This window comes from Elephas maximus, chromosome 22 (genome assembly GCF_024166365.1).
Source record: "Elephas maximus indicus isolate mEleMax1 chromosome 22, mEleMax1 primary haplotype, whole genome shotgun sequence".
Classification (NCBI taxonomy): Eukaryota; Metazoa; Chordata; class Mammalia; order Proboscidea; family Elephantidae; genus Elephas; species Elephas maximus.
The window spans coordinates 9,782,853-9,800,464 of NC_064840.1; the positions used below are offsets into that span (position 1 = coordinate 9,782,853).

At 54.8% G+C, this 17,612-nt stretch overlaps 1 protein-coding gene across 2 annotated transcripts in view; it reads left to right on the forward strand.

Annotated features, from left to right (window-relative positions):
- The first annotated feature begins 410 nt into the window (after positions 1–410).
- SH2B3 (SH2B adaptor protein 3) overlaps positions 411–17,612 on the forward strand; it is a 37,523-nt gene continuing 20,321 nt past the window's right edge. For both annotated transcript variants that reach the window (XM_049866803.1, XM_049866804.1), the window contains exons 1-2: positions 411–794; positions 11,589–12,383. In XM_049866803.1, the coding sequence (XP_049722760.1) occupies positions 11,616–12,383 (768 nt within the window). In that variant the 5' untranslated portion in view covers positions 411–794; positions 11,589–11,615. The remainder of the gene's footprint in view (positions 795–11,588; positions 12,384–17,612) is intronic.

The following is a 17,612-nucleotide window of genomic DNA, read 5'->3' on the forward strand; positions in this document are numbered from 1 at the left end:
GCCCCCTCGAGGCCAAGAGGCCCGGCCCTCTCCCGGCCTGGCCCCGCCCCTTGGCCGGGCCCCGCCCCCTCAGTGCTGAGGCACCTCGCAGCCTGCTAGGAGGTTCGGTGGGTGGAGTCAAGGCTGCCCCCACCCCTCGGGCCGTCTCTTCCCGCCTTCGGGCTGCGAGAGGCCAGTCCGGTGGGCGAGCTGTGGGTGTGGCTTGACAAGGCTCCGCCCCTCAGATGGAGCCTCGGGATCTCGGCGGGGGAGGAGCACGGTTGATAGGCAGGGCCAGGTTAGGCCCCGCCCCCAGGAGGCGTGTGTCACTGTCCGCACCCTCCGGCGAGTCTCCCGGTGGCCGGCGTGTTGGGGCGTGGCCCGCTGTAGCCACACCCCTCTCTGGCCCCGCCTCCGTGGCCGCCCTCCTCGCTGTGCTGCTCTCGAGCCGCGGTTTCTCTTTACATAACGGCGCGGGGCGGTATGGGCTCAGGCTACCGCCTCCGCCCGGCCGCCCGCCCGGACTGTCGCGGCCCGCGGGGGCGACGGCGGCGGCAGCAAAGTTTTCCCGGTGGCGACCCGGGGGCGCTTCCTCCCGCAACTGTCATGCGCTGGCAGCGGAAATGATGAGACGCTGGCCATTTTCCGAGCCTGGGTTTCCTGCCTGAGCCCCGCGCGAACGAGCCGCGAGCGAGCCGCCGGCGCGCGGGACACAACGCGCCCGGGGCGGGGTTCCGCCCGCCCCCTCGGACTTCGGGGGGGTCGGGGGCGCGCGACGCCATGGGCCGGCCGGGCCCGGACCCCCTGTCTCTCAGGTAAGCCCGCCTTTCCCCGCTCTGCCTTCCCCAGCGGCTGGAAGGGCTTTAATGCGGGAAGAGGAGGCCCCGTAGCCAGTTCTGCTCAGCCTCTGCACACCCCCATAATATCCCCAAATATGCCTGCAGCTCGTTCAGATGGGGCGTGTAGGGAGACCCTTACCTGCCTCTTGCGACATCACCCCTGCCGAAACCCCACCCACACACGTGCTGGGATGTACTAAGGGTAGCCAAGGCAGTGGGTGGGGGGGCTGGGAGAGGTATAGCCAACAGCCCCAAACCACCTCCAAAGTCGCCCAGCCCCCAAGGACTGCACTGCCCGCAACTCGTGCCTGGTAAGGCGGGGTTGAGGGTCACCGCTTGGAATCTTGAAAGTGAAAGTAGTCAAACTGAGGCTGTGAGAATGGGTGAGCCCTCCATGAGCAGGGCGCAGGGCCCCTCCCCGCTCCCCAAGGCCAGGCCATGTGGTTCAGAGGGTAGCGGCCCCAATTCCGGAAGCCCCTCTTCCCACTCCCTGGCCTGCGTCTTGGGCCAGGCCGGGTGTCCATACCGCTACATTTGGAGGTCCACTAGGGTTTAAAGAGCCTACACTCTCGAGGCATCCTTAGGCTGGGCCTCCCAGGTCGCGGGCCTGAGGCTCCTGGGGAACCCCACCCCACCACACATACAAAATGGGCGGGGGGCGTTGGCCTCAGGTCAGCAGAGCCGGGAGGGTATTTCTGAGGCCTCGAAAGCCTGCTGCAGAAATTCCCTCGCTTCCTTCCTTCTGATTGTGGGAGCTTTTGTTGGGGGGGAGGCTGCATTTGAGGAACTGGGGTGGGGGCCTGCCTGCCCGTCCGCTTCTTTTTTTCTTTAATTTCCTCATTCTCCCGTTTCTCTTCCCCATTCCCCGGCCACGATGATGTAGGTGAGGAGGTCACTGCTTGCAGCTGGGGGCCTCCGGGGGGGGGGGGCACGGCCGGCCTCGGCTGAGTGGGAGGAAGTGAAATCCAGAGCAGAGCGCCTGGGGAGGCTTGTCAGCAGAGCCAAGGTCCAGCGTTGGGGACGGAAGGGGTTGAGACCTGACCCAAACCCCCTTCGCCTGGGAGATGCGCATCCTGGTCACCCCCCAGCTGCCAGACCCCGCCAGGGCAGCCTGGCCATCTCACGGCCCCATTTTCGAGTCCCTTCAAGCAAAAGTCTCCAGGGACAGGGGCGCCCGAGTCATGTCTGGATTTCCCATCCCTGACCTAGGGGCTGGAGCGGAAACAGCTCGCGAGGATCCCAGGGACCTGCGGGGGCTGGAGACTCGGTCTTAATGGGGGGAGAGCAGGCAGAGGCCCCCTGGGCGGGCTGGGGTCAGGGGACGAGAGGCCAGGGCCCGTTGGGGGAAGTTGGAAGGGTTTTTTTTTAATACACTTGGCTGTGCCTTTTCCCACAACCCCTCTCTGGGGGAGAAATCCTTCTGAGCCAAAGGGTGAACATTCCTAGAACTCCTGCGAGTCCCCGTGGGCCACGGCTGGCTGCAGGCGGCTGGCTGCAGGCACAGGGCTGAAGTATCAGCAGCTGGGGTCTGAGGACTGCTGGGCTCAGCAGTGCTCGAGGAGGGTCCTGGAGGCCTAGGTTCCAATCTCTCCCTGCCTCTTTCTGCTGAGGGAGTGGGGCAAGTGACATGTGTGAGCCTCAGTTTCCCCTGTGTGAAATGGGGTCATAGCAGGTTGCGGTGGAAATTAATGTGCCAGTTTGTGAAAATCACCTACTTGCTGGCACAGAAAAAGAGTTCAGTTACAGGTGGCGGTAGTGATTTTTTACAGTATTTGTATTGTGATGAAAATACACGCAACAAAACACACCAGCTCAGCCATTTCTGCATGTATAATTCAATGCTATTACATTTATCAGGTTGTGCAGCCATTCTTGATGTCCTTCTCCAAGGGATTCCAAGTCGTTCTTGTTTGTATCATTCGTGGTGGTGGTGCTGGCTGGGCACTGTTCCTTTATCAGCATGCCTTGAGCACCTGCAGCACTGAAGTTCCCCTAGTCTTTGGGAGGAGTGCTGAAGTCCAGGGCTGTTGAGGTGATGGCATTAATCACCCCGCCTCAGTTTCCTCATCTGTCAAATGGGTATGATAGTAGTTCCTACTTTTTAGGGCTGTTGGCACGGTAAAGGAATGTTTAGAATGACTTGGTCCACAGGAGCAGTAGCAGTAAGATGGCATTATTATGATCTTTTTTTGTTGTGGCTGTTAGCCTCACTTGTTTTTCTCCCTGACCCCTCTTATTGCCCCTCGCCCCCTCACCCCCTAAACCCTGGGCTTGAGCCTTCTTTGGTAAAGAGACCTTTCTAGAACAAAGTGCATCCTGTAGGACTGCTGCAGATACAGTGGCAGCCTGGGCCAGGCAGCTGCTGGGTAGCCCCTCAGCAGAGCAAGTCAGCCAATGGGGACTTTTGGATGCCTGGGTCCAGCTGTGCCACCTCGGACACTGCCCACCTCCTGCGTGGTGGAGCCTCCTCCAGGGCAGAAGCCAGGGGAAAAGGACATGAAGGCACTTGGAGGGGCTGCCCCGGGTGGGGCAAGACAGGGCACCCTCCCCAGCCATGGGGGGCTCAATGAGGGGGCTCCCAGGGGACCCAGCAGGGAGCTGCCCTGGCACTTCCCCTCAAACCCTTCTCAGGGGCTGATTTTCTTGAGGGTACACCGTTGCTGGTAATCCCTGGGTTGGTCACCTAACCTCTCCAAGCCAATTTATTCGGAGTCCGTGAAAGAATTTTAATCGCTCCCTTCACAGTTTGCGATGGAGTGTTGATGAGCCAGCAGTAAAGGACTGGACCGGCACTCAGTTAGTGATGACCTGACCTCCCTGGGCCTCACCTGCCTAGTGGGGCCAACAGTCCTGGCCTCTCCAAGATGGTTGTGCAGACAAAGTATACTAGCTAGGGTGGTAAAGTGCCTGGCACGGAGTAGTGACTCGAACCAGGCTGGCTATAATTACCATGGGTGTGTGACCTTGGGCTTGTCCCTCAACTTCTCTGAGCTACAGGTTCTCCTCATCTACATAATGGGGATAATAATTATCACCTAATGGAGTTGTTTTGGGAGAACAGGCATGCACATGCCCAGCATGCAGTCAGCATGTAAAAGTTCCCGCTGATGTTATTAACACCCAAGGGCATCGCACTTAACTGTCAGGTTTCCTGGGAAGATGGGCTTCTGTGACCCCAGGTGTTCGGCATCTGCCTGGGCGGGGCAGGAAGCTGCTTCCATCTGGCGGAGACTGTCTGGGAGATTCCAGGGGTGAAGTACAAGGGATGTGTTCCCAGCCAGCCCCCATTCCCAGCTACCCACCCTCCCCAAGGAAACTGAGGCCGGCAGGCTGCCCAAGGGAAGTGACTCAGCTGGGGTCACTCGCTGAGTCAGTCCTAATTGGACCCAGGAGCCCTGCACCCCAGCTCTCAGCCTTCCGGGGCCTGAGGCTCTCTGGGGATCAGGGAGGCCCAAGGCTTGGCAACTGGACAATGGCCACAGCTGGACCCACACTCACTTGGGTCCTGTGGCCTGAGTGGCCAGTGTTCCTTGGTCAGGGCTTGAGGGTCCAGCTGGGCCACCCAGCCCAGTGTCCTCCTCCTACCCAGCTGGGGCAGGGGGGCACTTTCCCGGGAGAGCAGGTCCTGCTGGCGTCCCCCAGCCCCGCCCTGGCCGGAAACCCGGCAGCTGAGCAGATGGCTGGAAGATTTTTCCTCCCACGCCACCCTGTCAGGGGTCGGCCAGGGGGGCTGGGCTGCGGGCTTCCTCGTGAGCCGGGCCTGGAGCCCCTGGGGGCCCACCCGGATGTGGCCCCCCCAGCCGGCCGGGGGGAGCCAGCTGCTGCCCAGGACGCATGTCCCCAGGGAGGCCTGGGAGGGAGGAAGTCTGTGCCCCGCTCAGCCTGAAGCTGACTCACGGGGTGCCCAATGGGGGGGGTTACCTGGTAGGGGACCTGGTTACGGGTGCCTGGGCGGAAATGAGGCTGGGGAAGGTGGACACAAAAGAGGGCCTTTGACATGGAGCATTCGCCAGCCATCTGGGGAGGAGAGGCCCAGAGAGTGTAACGTGCACCCGGAGAGGCATGCAGACGCAGGAGGGCTTCAGCGCACCCCTCCTGAGACCCTAAAGCAGCTGACCTTGCACCATTGGGGGGCACGCTGAGAGGCCTCCACCTTGATAGCATCTCACCCCTCTTCTCTGCTCAACCTGGGAGTTTGGCGGGCACTGTCCAGTGTGGAGATGGTCCCAGAAGCCTAGCTGGGATGGTGGTGGGTGTCAGGCTGGGGTAGGGGCAGAGGAAGCTAGAGGACATTTCCTGCTTTGGCAGATGTGCTGCACTAGGTGACCCTGGAGACAGCACAGTGTGTATGGGCTGCCCCACCTCTCAGGCTCCCCACAGCCCCAGAGCCTTTGCCTCCTACTCCCTGTGGGTTTGTCTGCATCTGGCCAGTGTGAATGTGTGAAAGGGCAGTGGAATTCCACCAGCCCTCAGGGCCTCCTTGGGCAGGGGTCTGGACTCCTGGAGCAGCTAGTACTGTGGATAGGGAAGACAGAAACGTTCCCTGTGGCACGGAGTCAACCTGGCGGCCTCCCTGGAGGAGGCGGCGGCTCCCGCTGTAGGCATGGGCCTCTGCCCAAACAGCTGTGAGCTGGGGCAGGGAGGTGGTAGCAACTCTCCAGCAGCGGGTGAATCGCTTTCTCTCTGGGAGCCTCAGTTTTCTCAACTTGAAAGTTGACTTCTTTCCAGGGGGACTCTAAAGGTTGGAGGCCTAGATACCACACTAGCTTCATAGAAGGGGAGTGAGGTTTTTCCTTTTCCTCTGGGGATGGGGAGGGATCTGATCTTTAACTGTAAATCATTTTTTAAATTACTCAATTAATAATTGTTTCCCGTCAAGAGCTTCTCAGTCCCCTACCCCCAGGGCTGGCATGGTCTCATCAACTGCTCTCAATTTTCTTTACCACAATTTAAAACATCCTCCCAAATAACTTTTTTTCCTGGTTTTTGGGTGGTGAGAATGTTCTGGAATTAGAGTGGTATGGTTATACGACATTGTAAAGGTATTAAAAGCTACTGGACTGTACACTTTAAAGCGGTTAAAAAGGGAATTTTATGTTATGTGAATTTGATCTCGATAAAAAAAAATCCTCCAAGCCTTGGCAGGTGGAATCCCCACAGCGGGGAAGGCTTTCTTTGCACTTGGGCCTGGTCATTAACAAGGAAACGTTAGCTTCCCTGAATTACAATTAATTATAGGGGCCGTTGCGGTGGGGAGACACTGGTGAGCCCCATCTCTGGGTCACGGGTGTGAGCTGGCCCCACAGCGCAGAGCAAGCCGTCCAAGCTTCTATGAGTTCTCACTGTCTTGTGTGGAGACTTGAGGGTCCCTTGGGGTGGATATGCTTGAATGAGGAACACCAGGCCAAGGCTTTGGCGTTAAGGTCCTTGCCAAGCCTCCCTTAGCAGGCACTCTGGAAACCACAGCTGTGCTCCTGGGTCGCAGGCTGACCCCACCCACCCCCAGCTGGGTCCCTGAATAATGGGCGTGGAGTAGCTGCCTCCATGTGTTTGCCGAGGGGACTAGAGGCCGGTGCCAGGGCACACCCAGATGAGACTGTCCTTGTCCCTCACCTAGCTGCAGGACCTTGGGGAATCCTGAAGACTGCCCAGCTAGGGGCTAGGGTGCCATTGACTATCCTGACCCCCTGCCCCAAGACCTCAGCGGCCACCCCAGGCTGAGGGTGAGAGGGATTCCAGGACTTCTGCTCTTATCTCTGGCGATACCCCAGTGAAGGCACCTTTGTGGGGAAGGCTGTTCATCCCTCTGGCTGCCCAGCATCCCAGGGGCTCCACTGGGGCTTGGGCAGAGGTACCCCAAAGTCCCCTCCCCACTCACACCCTGCAGACTGAGCCCAGGGGTCTCCTGGATCAAAATTGCTTCCAGCTGAGAACTTTTTAATCACTGATCCCAGAGTTGGCCCCATCTGACCAGTTGCTCTCCATCTGTGCCTGGCACATAGTAAGTGTTCAGTAAACCAAGGCCTGAGCGGGGGACTGCCTTCCTGTGGGCTGGCTGCCCGCCTGGCCAGGAAGCCTCTCTGGCGCAGCCCCCTCCCCGGCCCAGGCCGCAGCTGACTGCTCTGGCTGGTGATTTCCTGCCTGGAGCTGCCTGAGCAGCCGCCTCTCCCCTGAGAAGGCCTTTTGTTCGGGCTCCCTTGATGCCCCCGGCCCGGCCCGGCCCGGCCCGGCCCGGCCCGGCCCACAAGGCCAGCTCCCCCTGCGGCTCTCATGGTGGGCAGGCTGGCACTCCCCAAAGCCAGGGTACCACTGTCTTAATGCAAAAACCAAAACCCAAACCACACCCACTGCCATCGAGTCGATTCCGACTCAGGAGCCGTATAGAACAGATGAGAACTGTCCCATAGGGTTTCCAAGGCTGTAAATCTTTAAGGAAGTAGCCTCCCACATCTTTTTCCCATTCAAACGCCAACAGTAAGTAATAAAACAGCACCGGCGACTGGTTTCTTGAGCCCTGTGCCAAGCATCCTGCAGGCAACAGCTCTTTGAGTGCTCCTAGCTAGCACCAAGAGAAGAACATCAGCCCATTTTACAGGTAACGCTGAGGCTCAGAGAAGGAAGCTCCCTCTTCCACGTCACATAGCGAGGAGGTGGCAGAGGCAGGATTTGAACCCACATTTGGTCCATGGCTCCACCACAAAAGGGGGCATCGAGAGGAAGGTATCAGTGGGTTTCTCAGAGCCCCACCACCTTTTGCTCTAGTTGGTGTGAGTTGGGAACGTGACTCCGGAGGCTGGAACGTGAGCTGACCCTGTCTAAGCTCAGGAACTCATTAATTTATACCTGTAACATTTCTGGAGCACTGGCAGGGCAGTATTAGCAGGAATGAAGTGCTTCTCAGCCCTGGGGTAGGGGGTGCAGGCCCAGGTAGGGGCAGGGGGATGGTAACATCATCCACATTTAGCCAGCAAATGTAGCCAAGTGAGCCGGGTCCCCATCTCAGCTCTGCCCCTTGCCGGCTGTGTGACTGGGGCAAGCTGCTCCTTCTATGCCTTGGTTTGCTCAATCTGTGAAATGGGCATAATGCTAGACCTCGCCCTTCCTATGGGGATTAAAGGAGTGCATGTATGCCAAGTGTTTGGTACAGAGGAGCACACGTAGAAAACCTGAACTAATGTCATTTATTTAGTGACCATTGTTTTCTCTTTTCCACTCTGTGGCTATTTTTCTAACCACCTGGTAGGTTTGGGAACTGGACCAGAAGTTGAGGCCGACTCAGGCCTTACACCTCCACTTCCCCCTGCAGCTCACCATTCATTCAGTGACCACTCATCGGGAGTGGCTCCCCGTTCTGTGCGTCTGGGCACTGATCAGGCCTTTGGGGGCTGGAACCCTGGTGGTGCAGTGGTTCAGAGCTCGGCTGCTAACCAAAAGGTCGGCAGTTCAAATCCGCCAGCTGCTCCTTGGAAACCCTACGGGGCAGTTCTTCTCTGTCCTGCAGGGTCAGTATGAGTCAGAATCAACTCTATGGCAATGGGTTTTTTTGTTTTGGTTTTCCACGTGGGGGTTCCTATTTGCCATTAGCTGCGGGACTTCTTTGTGTTTCAGTTACCCCATCTGTAAAATGGGAGCAACAACGGGACCTACCTCCTCCAGTTGCCGTGAAGGCTTTGTAAAAGTGGTTAGAAGCATGCCTGATGTGTAGCAGGGGTGCATTAAACGGTTCTGTTCTTATGGGGGAGTCAGGGGAAGGGGCACAGTTAGGAGGGCCCCCAGCCATGGCCAGGGCGGCAAGCGAGTTCCTAGTGGGTGCAGCTATTCTGGGGAAGGCTCCTGCCAGGCTTTGGCCCTGGAGTTGGGGCTTTGGCACACTGACACATAAGGGTTGGCAGAGACAGGTGTTCCAGGCCAAGGGACAGGCACTGGCAGAGGCCCAGGACACCGAGAAGGTAGGCTGGCCCAGTGAAGGGTGACCACTGGCCAGTGCTGGCCACCAACTGTCCTCTTAATGTTGATTAATTCATGCCATAAGCATTTACTGAGCTACTACTGTATGCCAGGGTCTGGAGATAGAGCGGGGAGTGGCTCTTGGTCTGAGCACAGAGTCCAGTGGGAAGACAGTTGCTCAGTAAAGTATCACAGATACTGAAGGACGATGTGGGTTGAGGGACACCTTCATGTCTCCACTCAGCTGCTGAGCTCAGGGAAGGCTTCTCCAAAGCCGTATGTGGTGTGAGTGTGGAAGCAGATGGAGAGCTGACTGGGTGAGGGAACGGGTCAGACCAACTGGCTGAGGCAGCCAGTGTGGTAGCCGGGTCAGACCATCCAGGGCTGCCCAGGTAGGGCAGGAGCTTGGGTTTGGGTTCTGAGAGCTCTCTGGGGACCTCTAGCCCATGAAGACAGGGCCTGCCCCCCTCCAAAGTCAGGGATTGACCAAGGACCCTCCGTCCTCAGCCATAGGGGTGGTTTTTATGGCAGAGCATGGTGGTCAAGGACACACGTGGCTCCTCTCTCTTCCCTTCCACCTGGCAGCTTTTACAGACAGCCTACTATGTGCAAAGTGCCTACTGTATGCCTGCTGAGGACTCTGGTATGTAGAACTGTGCTCATTTGCACAGAGAGGAATGTGTGAGGACACACCTCACAGACGCTTCCTGCTGCAGTGTTTATCACAGGATAGTCAGATACAACCTAAATGTCCATCAGCAGGGGTGCCCTCCCAGTACCCTCCACTGCCTGGGTACCCTGCTGCCATGAGCTGCAGGGTTACTGCAGGCCTGGAGGAGGCAGGGCAGCCTTCATCGCCCTTGTCATTGCCCTTCAGGGCTGTCCAGCCTGATAGGGCTGCATGAAGTGGGGTTTGGGGGAAAGAACCCTGATTTCTGGGTTCAAACCTCAGTGTTGAGTCCTGTTTCAGGGACTCCTTACAACTACCTTATGAGGTGGATGTCATGCTGACCCCCACATGGCAAAAGAGGAAACTGAGGCTTGGAGAGGTCTAGGCAGGTGTCAGAGGCCACACAGCCAGTATATGTTCCCTGTAAATGAGAGCACCAGGGGGGTCGTCTGGTTCACTGCGCTGTACCTGGGGCCATGCACTATGCCCGTTCTACAGTGTTGTCCTTAGCTGCTATCGAGTTGGCCCCCAGCTCCTGGTGACCCGTGTGTTACAGAGTAGAACTCCATAGGGCTTCCTTAGCTGTGATCTTTATGGAAGCAGTTCACCGGGGCTTTCTTCCATGGAGAGCCACCGGGCAGACTTGACTTGCCAACCTTTAAGTTGGCTGTTACTGTGTGCTATCAAGTTGATTTTTGACTCATCGCGACCCTACAGGTCAGAATAGAACTGCCCATAGAGTTCCAAAGGCTGTAATCTTTATGGAAGCAGACTGCCACATCTTTCTCCTGCCTTGTTAATATGTTCCTTCTTATTTTTATCAACACCAATTATATGTTCTCAGAACATTTAAATAGCAACAACAACCAAAAAAATGGAGTTGCCATGGAATCTGACTCCTGGCGACCCCAAGCATGTCCAAGTAGAACAGTGCTGCATGGAGTTTCCAATCACTGGTTTTTGGGAAACAGACTGCCAGGCCTTTCTTCTGAGGCACCTCTGGGTGGATTCAAACCTCCAACCTTTGGTTAGCAACTGAGTGCTCTGACCATTTGCACCACCACCCAGGGATTCCACAAGAACAACAGCTGGCCTTTATTAAACATTTACTAGGCTCTAAAGCCTTTAAATGTATTAATCTTCATGACAGTATGAGATAGTACAATTATCCCCATTTTACAGGTGGGGAAACTAAGGCTGAGAGAAATTAAGTAACTCGCTTAAGGTCACACTCCAGTAAGTGGTGGTGCTGGGATTTGAACTCAGGTCCCAGAATCCCTGTTCTTAACCCTATTTTCTAGGGAGAAGCAGTTAACAGGCTTCCTTGGTTACTTTCCCCTGCACCCCAGAGGCCACTGCTGTTTCTGGATGGGTTTGCTCCAGCCAGACCCTTCTTGCCTGTATTTAAATATACCTAATGTACATTTGGAAACCCTGGTTGCATAGTGGTTAAGTGCTACATACAGCTGCTAACCAAAGCGTCGGCAGTTCAGACCCACCAGGTGCTCCTTGGAAACTCTACGGGGCAGTTCTACTCTGTCCTGTAGGGTCACTGTGAGTCAGAATCGACTCGACGGCACTGGGTTTGGTTTTTGGTTTATGTACATTTACGTACACATAGACACTGGTAGCTTAGTTTTGTGCATGTTTACATTTACAGACGTACAGTTTGTATTGTTCTGTGGTTTGCTTTTTTGCTTAAAAGTGTATGTTGGAGATCTCTCCGAGGCGAGATGCAGAATATTCCTACAGAGGTACCAGTTGATTTCAGCCCCTGCTGATGGACATTTAGGTTGTATCTGACTATCCTGTGATAAACACTGCAGCAGGAAGCGTCTGTGAGGTGTGTCCTCACACATTCCTCTCTGTGCAAATGAGCAAGAATATTTACATTCCTCTGTGCAAATGAGCAAGAATATTTAAGAGTGGAATCAAACACTTAAAAGTGGAGTTATCGGGTATATACTAGATCCTGCCAAGGTATCCCCCAGTACCAGCAACACTGCAGGTGAGTGCTTATTTCACCACATCGTCACCAGCACTGGGGATTATCGGTGATTTTACGTTTTCGACGATGTGCTGGGTGTTGTTTTAAGTAGCCGTTTGCTTTCTGCGTGCTCACTCCTGCCCCGCACCCGCGTTGTGTGTTTCAGCCTGGCCGTTCCTCCTCGGTCTCCGCCATGAATGGTCCCACCCTGCAGCCTGCCTCGACCTCCTCCGCGTCCTCTGCCTCACCTGCCGGCGTGTCCTCGGTCACGGCAGCAGCCTCCCCGTCGCCCCGGGGCTGGAGTGAGTTCTGCGAACTGCACGCCGTGGCCACGGCCCGTGAGTTGGCCCGGCAGTACTGGCTCTTCGCGCGCGACCACCCACACCACGCGCCGCTGCGCGCGGAGCTGGTCTCGCTGCAGTTCACCGACCTCTTCCAGCGCTACTTCTGCCGCGAGGTGCGCGAGGGCCGCGCGCCCGGACCCCCGGCGCGGGACTACCGCGAGACCGGCCACGGACCCCCAGCCAAGGCCGAGGCGGGCCCTGCCGAGGCGAACACGCACCCCACCGCCCCCGCTCTGCCCAAGGCACGCAGCTCTGAGGAGCTGGCCCCACCGCGGGCGCCAGGGTCCTGCGCGCTCCAGCACCTGCGCCGCAGCCTGCGACACATCTTCCGCCGCCGCTCAGCAGGGGAGCTGCCCGGAGTACCCGGAGCCTGTGCTGCTGGTGAGGCGAGCGAGGCCCCGGCACGACCTGGACTGGCCAGGAAGCTCCTGCCCTGGAACCTGGCCCGAGAGCCACCGCCCGAGGCCGTCAAGGAGGCGGTGCTGCGCTACAGCCTGGCAGACGAGGCCTCCATGGACAGTGGGGCGCGCTGGCAGCGCGGGCGGCTGGCCCTGCGGTGCATCAGCACCCCAGACGGTGGCTCCGACCGCGTGCTGGAGCTCTTCGATCCGCCCAAGGTGAGTACTCGGGGGCGGGCAGGCTGCGCACTGCATGCAGCACCCGTCACCGCGTGGCTTGGTGTGGAGGGTGACAGCTTTCTGGCCAGTGGCCGCAAAGTGCCCGGAGGCAGGATACCTTTATTAAAAAGTTATTTTAGATTGATGGTAGGTTTATGGACAAGTTGTAAAGATACTATAGCGATCCTGAGAGTCCCATATATACCCACCCAGCATCCCTTAGTGTTAACATTTTGTGTTGCTTTGGTATATTGAGAAGTCCTTGGTGCAAGGAGCCTTGGTGGCCAGTGGTTAAGAGACTGGCTGCTAACCAAAAGGTCAGCAGTTGGAATCCACCAGCTGCTCCTTGGAAACCCTATGGAGCAGTTCTGCTCTGCCCTATAGGGTCTCCATGAGCAGGAATCGACTGGATAGGAATGGTTTTGGTTTTTGGTTGGGTGGCGCAAATCGTTAAACACTTGACTACTAGCCAAAAGGTTGGCGGTTCAAACCCACCCAGAGGCGTCTCGGAAGACAGGTCTGGCGATCTCCTTCCGAAAGGTCACAGCCTTGAAAACCCTGTGGAGCAGCTCTGCTGTGCGCAGATGGGCCGTCGTGAGTCGTAGCTGACTCACTCCATGGCAACCAACAGCAACATGGCACACTTGTCACAACTAAGGAACCAACGTTGCTACGTTAGATTTTGCTAGCTTTTCCCTAACATCGTTCTTCTGTCCCGGGATCCCAGCCAGGATATGCTACATTTAGTTGTCAAGTCTCCTCAGCCTTCTCGGATGTGGGGCGGCCTCTCAGGCTTCCTTGGTTTGATGACCTCGACAGTTTTGGGGAGTGTTGGTCAGGGATTCTGTAGAATGTCCAGGGGCTGGTTTTGATTTGTTCCTGGGCGTCGTGTGGGCTAGTGGCAGGTTGGTGCACGGTCCTTGGAAACCCTGACCCGATGGATTGCGACAGAGAAGAGTTGTATTTCTAGAGGGTTCAGAACTGCTGTGGGATTCTGTTGTACCCCCATGCTTTGTCAAAGTTTTATTTTCTTTCACGGTCTAAAAATGTCCTTTTGCTTTGCAATTGCCTTAATTCCAGCCTTGCGCTTGAAGTTGAAAGGTCACGGCTTCCCACACGTCTGACACACTTCGTCCTTGAGCTGATGGGACTGTGTGCCTTTCCTTTAATGCTTGATTTTTCTTTGCGGTCCTACTGTGCGCTAAGGGCTTGCGCTAGAGTGTCAGCAGAGCGGATGTGATCCCAGCCTTGAGGGGCTCACAGTCTGGGTGGAGGAGACTGGTATTCATTCATTCGTTTCTTGGTTTGACACCTACTATGTGCCCGGAGCATGCTGGGAGCTGGTGAGAGCTGGCATTCTAGTGGGGGCTATTGAAGGAATAAACCCATAAACAAATGTGGGGTTATAGCTTGTGACATATACTCTCCAGGAAAAGCCAGGGGCCTCTGGAAGGATAGCCAAGGTGCCCCAATTTGGCTGGAGGGGGTGTTGTCAGAGAAGCCTCTTGTACGAGTAACCTTCTTTTTAAACTTATTTGTGGGGTACCCCGCATGCCCTGAAATGCATCCTAAGAGCGCAGCACAATGCGCGTTTACATGTTTGTATCTCCGAGGGACCCTGCACATCAGAGGGCTCCCTCCAGCGACCTGTGAGCCAATACCCTGTACCCGCGCCCCCGCCTCCCATGAGTTAGATTTCCCGGTTCTTGAAGCAAGAATTCAAACCAGTTCAGTCATGGCTGTCGTAAACAAGGGCTGCATATGTGTTGCATAGCATCCAAACCTGTCGCCTGTGGGATTTTGATCCTAGTAGGAAACAGTCGTGCCCTGCTTAAAGATGGTGGCCGACCATGCCACTTTGAATGTGTGTCGCTCTCCACCAAACCGAAACCTGTTGCCGTCGTGTTGATTCTGACTCATACCGACCTGTAGCACAAAGTCGAACTGCCCCACAGTGTTTCCAAGGAGTGGCTGGGGGATTTGAACTGCCAGCCTTTTGGTTAGCAGCCAAGCTTTTAACCACTGTACCACCAGGGCACCCTGTTGCTCTCCTCAGTCCTGCCAGTAATCCAATCTCTTCCATCAGGCTCCTGAAACATTCACAGGGGGGCGGTCGACTGCCATCTTTGACCGGGGCACCGCTGTTTGTTTCCTACTTGGGTCAAAATCTCACGGACGACAGATTTGGTTGCTAAGCAGTGTATATGCTGCCCTTGTTTACAACGGCCATGACTAAACTGTTTTGAACCCGTTCAAAGCCCCGGACTTTTGTATAAATGGAATCACAGCATGACGCCCTTTATTCCTGCCTTCTTTCACTCAGTGTGTTTTAGAGATTATTTGGTATCCTCTTGCGCACCAGTAGTTTGCTCCTTTTTATTGCTGAGGAATATTCCATTATACAAGGTCAGTGGTGGTTCAGTGGTAGAGTTCTCACTGTCCACGCAGGACACCCAGGTTCGACTCCCAGCCAGTGCATCTCGTGAGCAGCCGCCACCCGTCTGTCAGTGGAGGCTTGCGTGTTGTCAGGATGCTGAACAGGTTTCCGCAGAGCTTGCAGACGAAGACAGCCTAGGAAGAAGGGCCTGGAGATCTGCTTCCATAAATCAGCCAACAAAAACCCCGTGGATCACAAGGGTGTGACCTGCAACTGACCACAGGGGATGGCGCAGAACCAGGCAGCATTCCATTCATTGTGCATGGGGTCGCCATGAAGTGGGGGCCGACCCCTCGGCGGCATAAAGGACAATTCCATTGTGCTGTTGTACCACAGCTGGTCTGTCCCTTCACGTTTACGCGCATATTTGAGTTGTTTCTACTTCAGGACCGTGATTGACCAAAGTTGTTAGGAAATTTCTGTCTAGGTCTTTGTGTGGGTAGGTTCCTAGAAGTGAGATTGCTGGGTCATATTATGGTAGGTGCATATTGATAAGAAATTGCCAACCTGTTTTTCAGAGTGGCTACCATTTTGCATCCCCACCAGCAGTACAAGAGGGCTCCAGTTGTTCCCCGTCCTCACCAGCACTGGGTGCTCAGAGCCTTTCATTTTTAACCACCCTGGCGAGTGTGGGGAGCCTTGGTGGTGCAGCGCTTAAGAGCTCTAACCAAGGCTGCAAACCAAAAGGTCAGCAGTTTGGATCTACCAGCTGCTCCCTGCAAACCCCATGGGACAGTTCCACTCTGTCCTATAGGGTCGCTATGAGTTGGAATTGACTCCAAGCAATGGATTTGTTTGTTTTTTTCATTTTGGTGGGTGTGGACTGGTGTCTCCCTGTGGCCTTATTGTGCATATCCCTAATGACCCCTGAGGTTCAGCACCTTTTCATTTGTTCCTCGGTTGTTGACATTTACTGTTTTGTGAAGTGCCTGCTATTTTTATTGAGTGGTCTGTTGTTTGTCTTTTTTTCAGTTGATTTGTGGGAGTTTTTATATCGCCTGGATACATTTCCTTTGTATGGTAACTATCTTCTGCTCTGTGGGTTGGTTTTTGCTTCTTTAATGGGGGCTGGGTGGTATAAACGTTTGGAGGTTGAAGTCCACCCAAAGATGCCTCAGAAGAAAGGCCTGGCAATCTACTTCTGAAAAATCAGCCAGTGAAAGCCCTGTGGAGCACAGCTCACTTGGACACACGTGGGGTCGCCGTGCTTTGTTGGACAGGAGTCCGTAATTTCCATGAAGGCTAGCTTTTCATGGTGGGTGTTTTTTTTTCTTTTTAATCTTTAAGTGAAACTTCACAAATCAAGTCAGTCTCTCTTACAAAAATTTATATACACTTGGCTATATGCTCCTAGTTGCTCTCCCCCTAATGAGATAGCACACTCCTTCTCTCTACCCTCTATTTCTGTGTCCATTCAGCCAGCTTCTGGCCCCTCTGCCTTCTCATCTCCCCTCCAGAAGGGAGCTGCTCACATAGTCTCATGTGTCTACTTGATCCAAGAAGCTTACTCCTCACCAATATCATTTTGTATTGTCAGTCCATTCTCTGTCTGAAGAGTTGGCTTTGGGAATGGTTCCCATCTTGGGCTAACAGAAGGTCTGGGGACCATGACTTCTGGGGTCCTTCTAGTCTCAGTCAGACCATTAAGCCTGGTTTTTTTATGAGAATTTGAGGTCTGCATCTCACTGCTCTCTTGCTCCCTCAGGAGTTCTCTGTTGTGTTCCCTGTCAGGGCAGCCATTGGTTGTAGCTGGGCACAATCTAGTTCTTCTGGTCTCAGGATGATGTAGTCTCTGGTTTATGTGGCCCTTTCTGTCTCTTGGGCTCATAATTACCTTGTGTCTTTGGTGTTCTTCATTCACCTTTGCTCCAGGTGGGTTGAGACCAATTGATGCATCTTAGATGGCCACTTGCTAGCGTTTAAGACCCCAGACGCCACTGTCCAAAGTGGGATGCAGGATGTTTTCTTAACAGATTTTATTATGCCAATTGACCTAGATGTCCCCTGAAACCATGGTTGTTGCTTTTTTGTGTCCTGTTTAAGAACTCTTTGCCTACCCAGCATCACGAAGGTATTCTCTTCTCTTCTAGAAGCTGTATTTTTCTGGCCTTCGCATTTTGAACTATGACTCATCTCGAATTATTTTTTGTATATGGTGTGAGGTGGGGGGGGGTCACCATTCTTCTCTTGATGTGAATACCCCATTTTTTTAGCACCATTTGCTGATGTGACCAGCTTTTCCCTAATGGATTACAATGACCCCTTTATCCTAAATCCACACACTCTTAAATTCCCGAAGCTTCATAGTGGGTCTTGAGCTGACTTTTGGGCTGAGATCTTCACCCTAAGTAAGAGTCACTGGGCATTCAAGGCAGAGGGAACAGCATGGGCAAAGTCCCTGCGGTGGGCAAGGGTTTAGTACGTTTTGAAGAAAGAACAACAACAGAAGAGGCCAGTGTGGGCGGAGCACAGAGAGGGAAGAGGGGGAATGGAAGACAGTGTGTGTGCGGATACCACCGGGGGTTAGCGTTTTATTCCAAACACAGTGGGAAGCTGTTAGAAAAATGCAAGTACAGATAAAAACTTTGTTGTCTTGTTACTTATAAACTGGCTCGAGTCTGCGAAGCTATGAGAGGCAGATGACGGCCCAAGCATGTAGTTTTATCTGTGTGATAGAGTGGGGTTCCCTGTGAGATTTCGCTTTGAAAAACAACCGTGGCTGCTTAAAATAAACCATCCTGGGAAACCAGGTGTAGGAGTCGGATAGATCTGGGTTTGAATACTGAATGTGC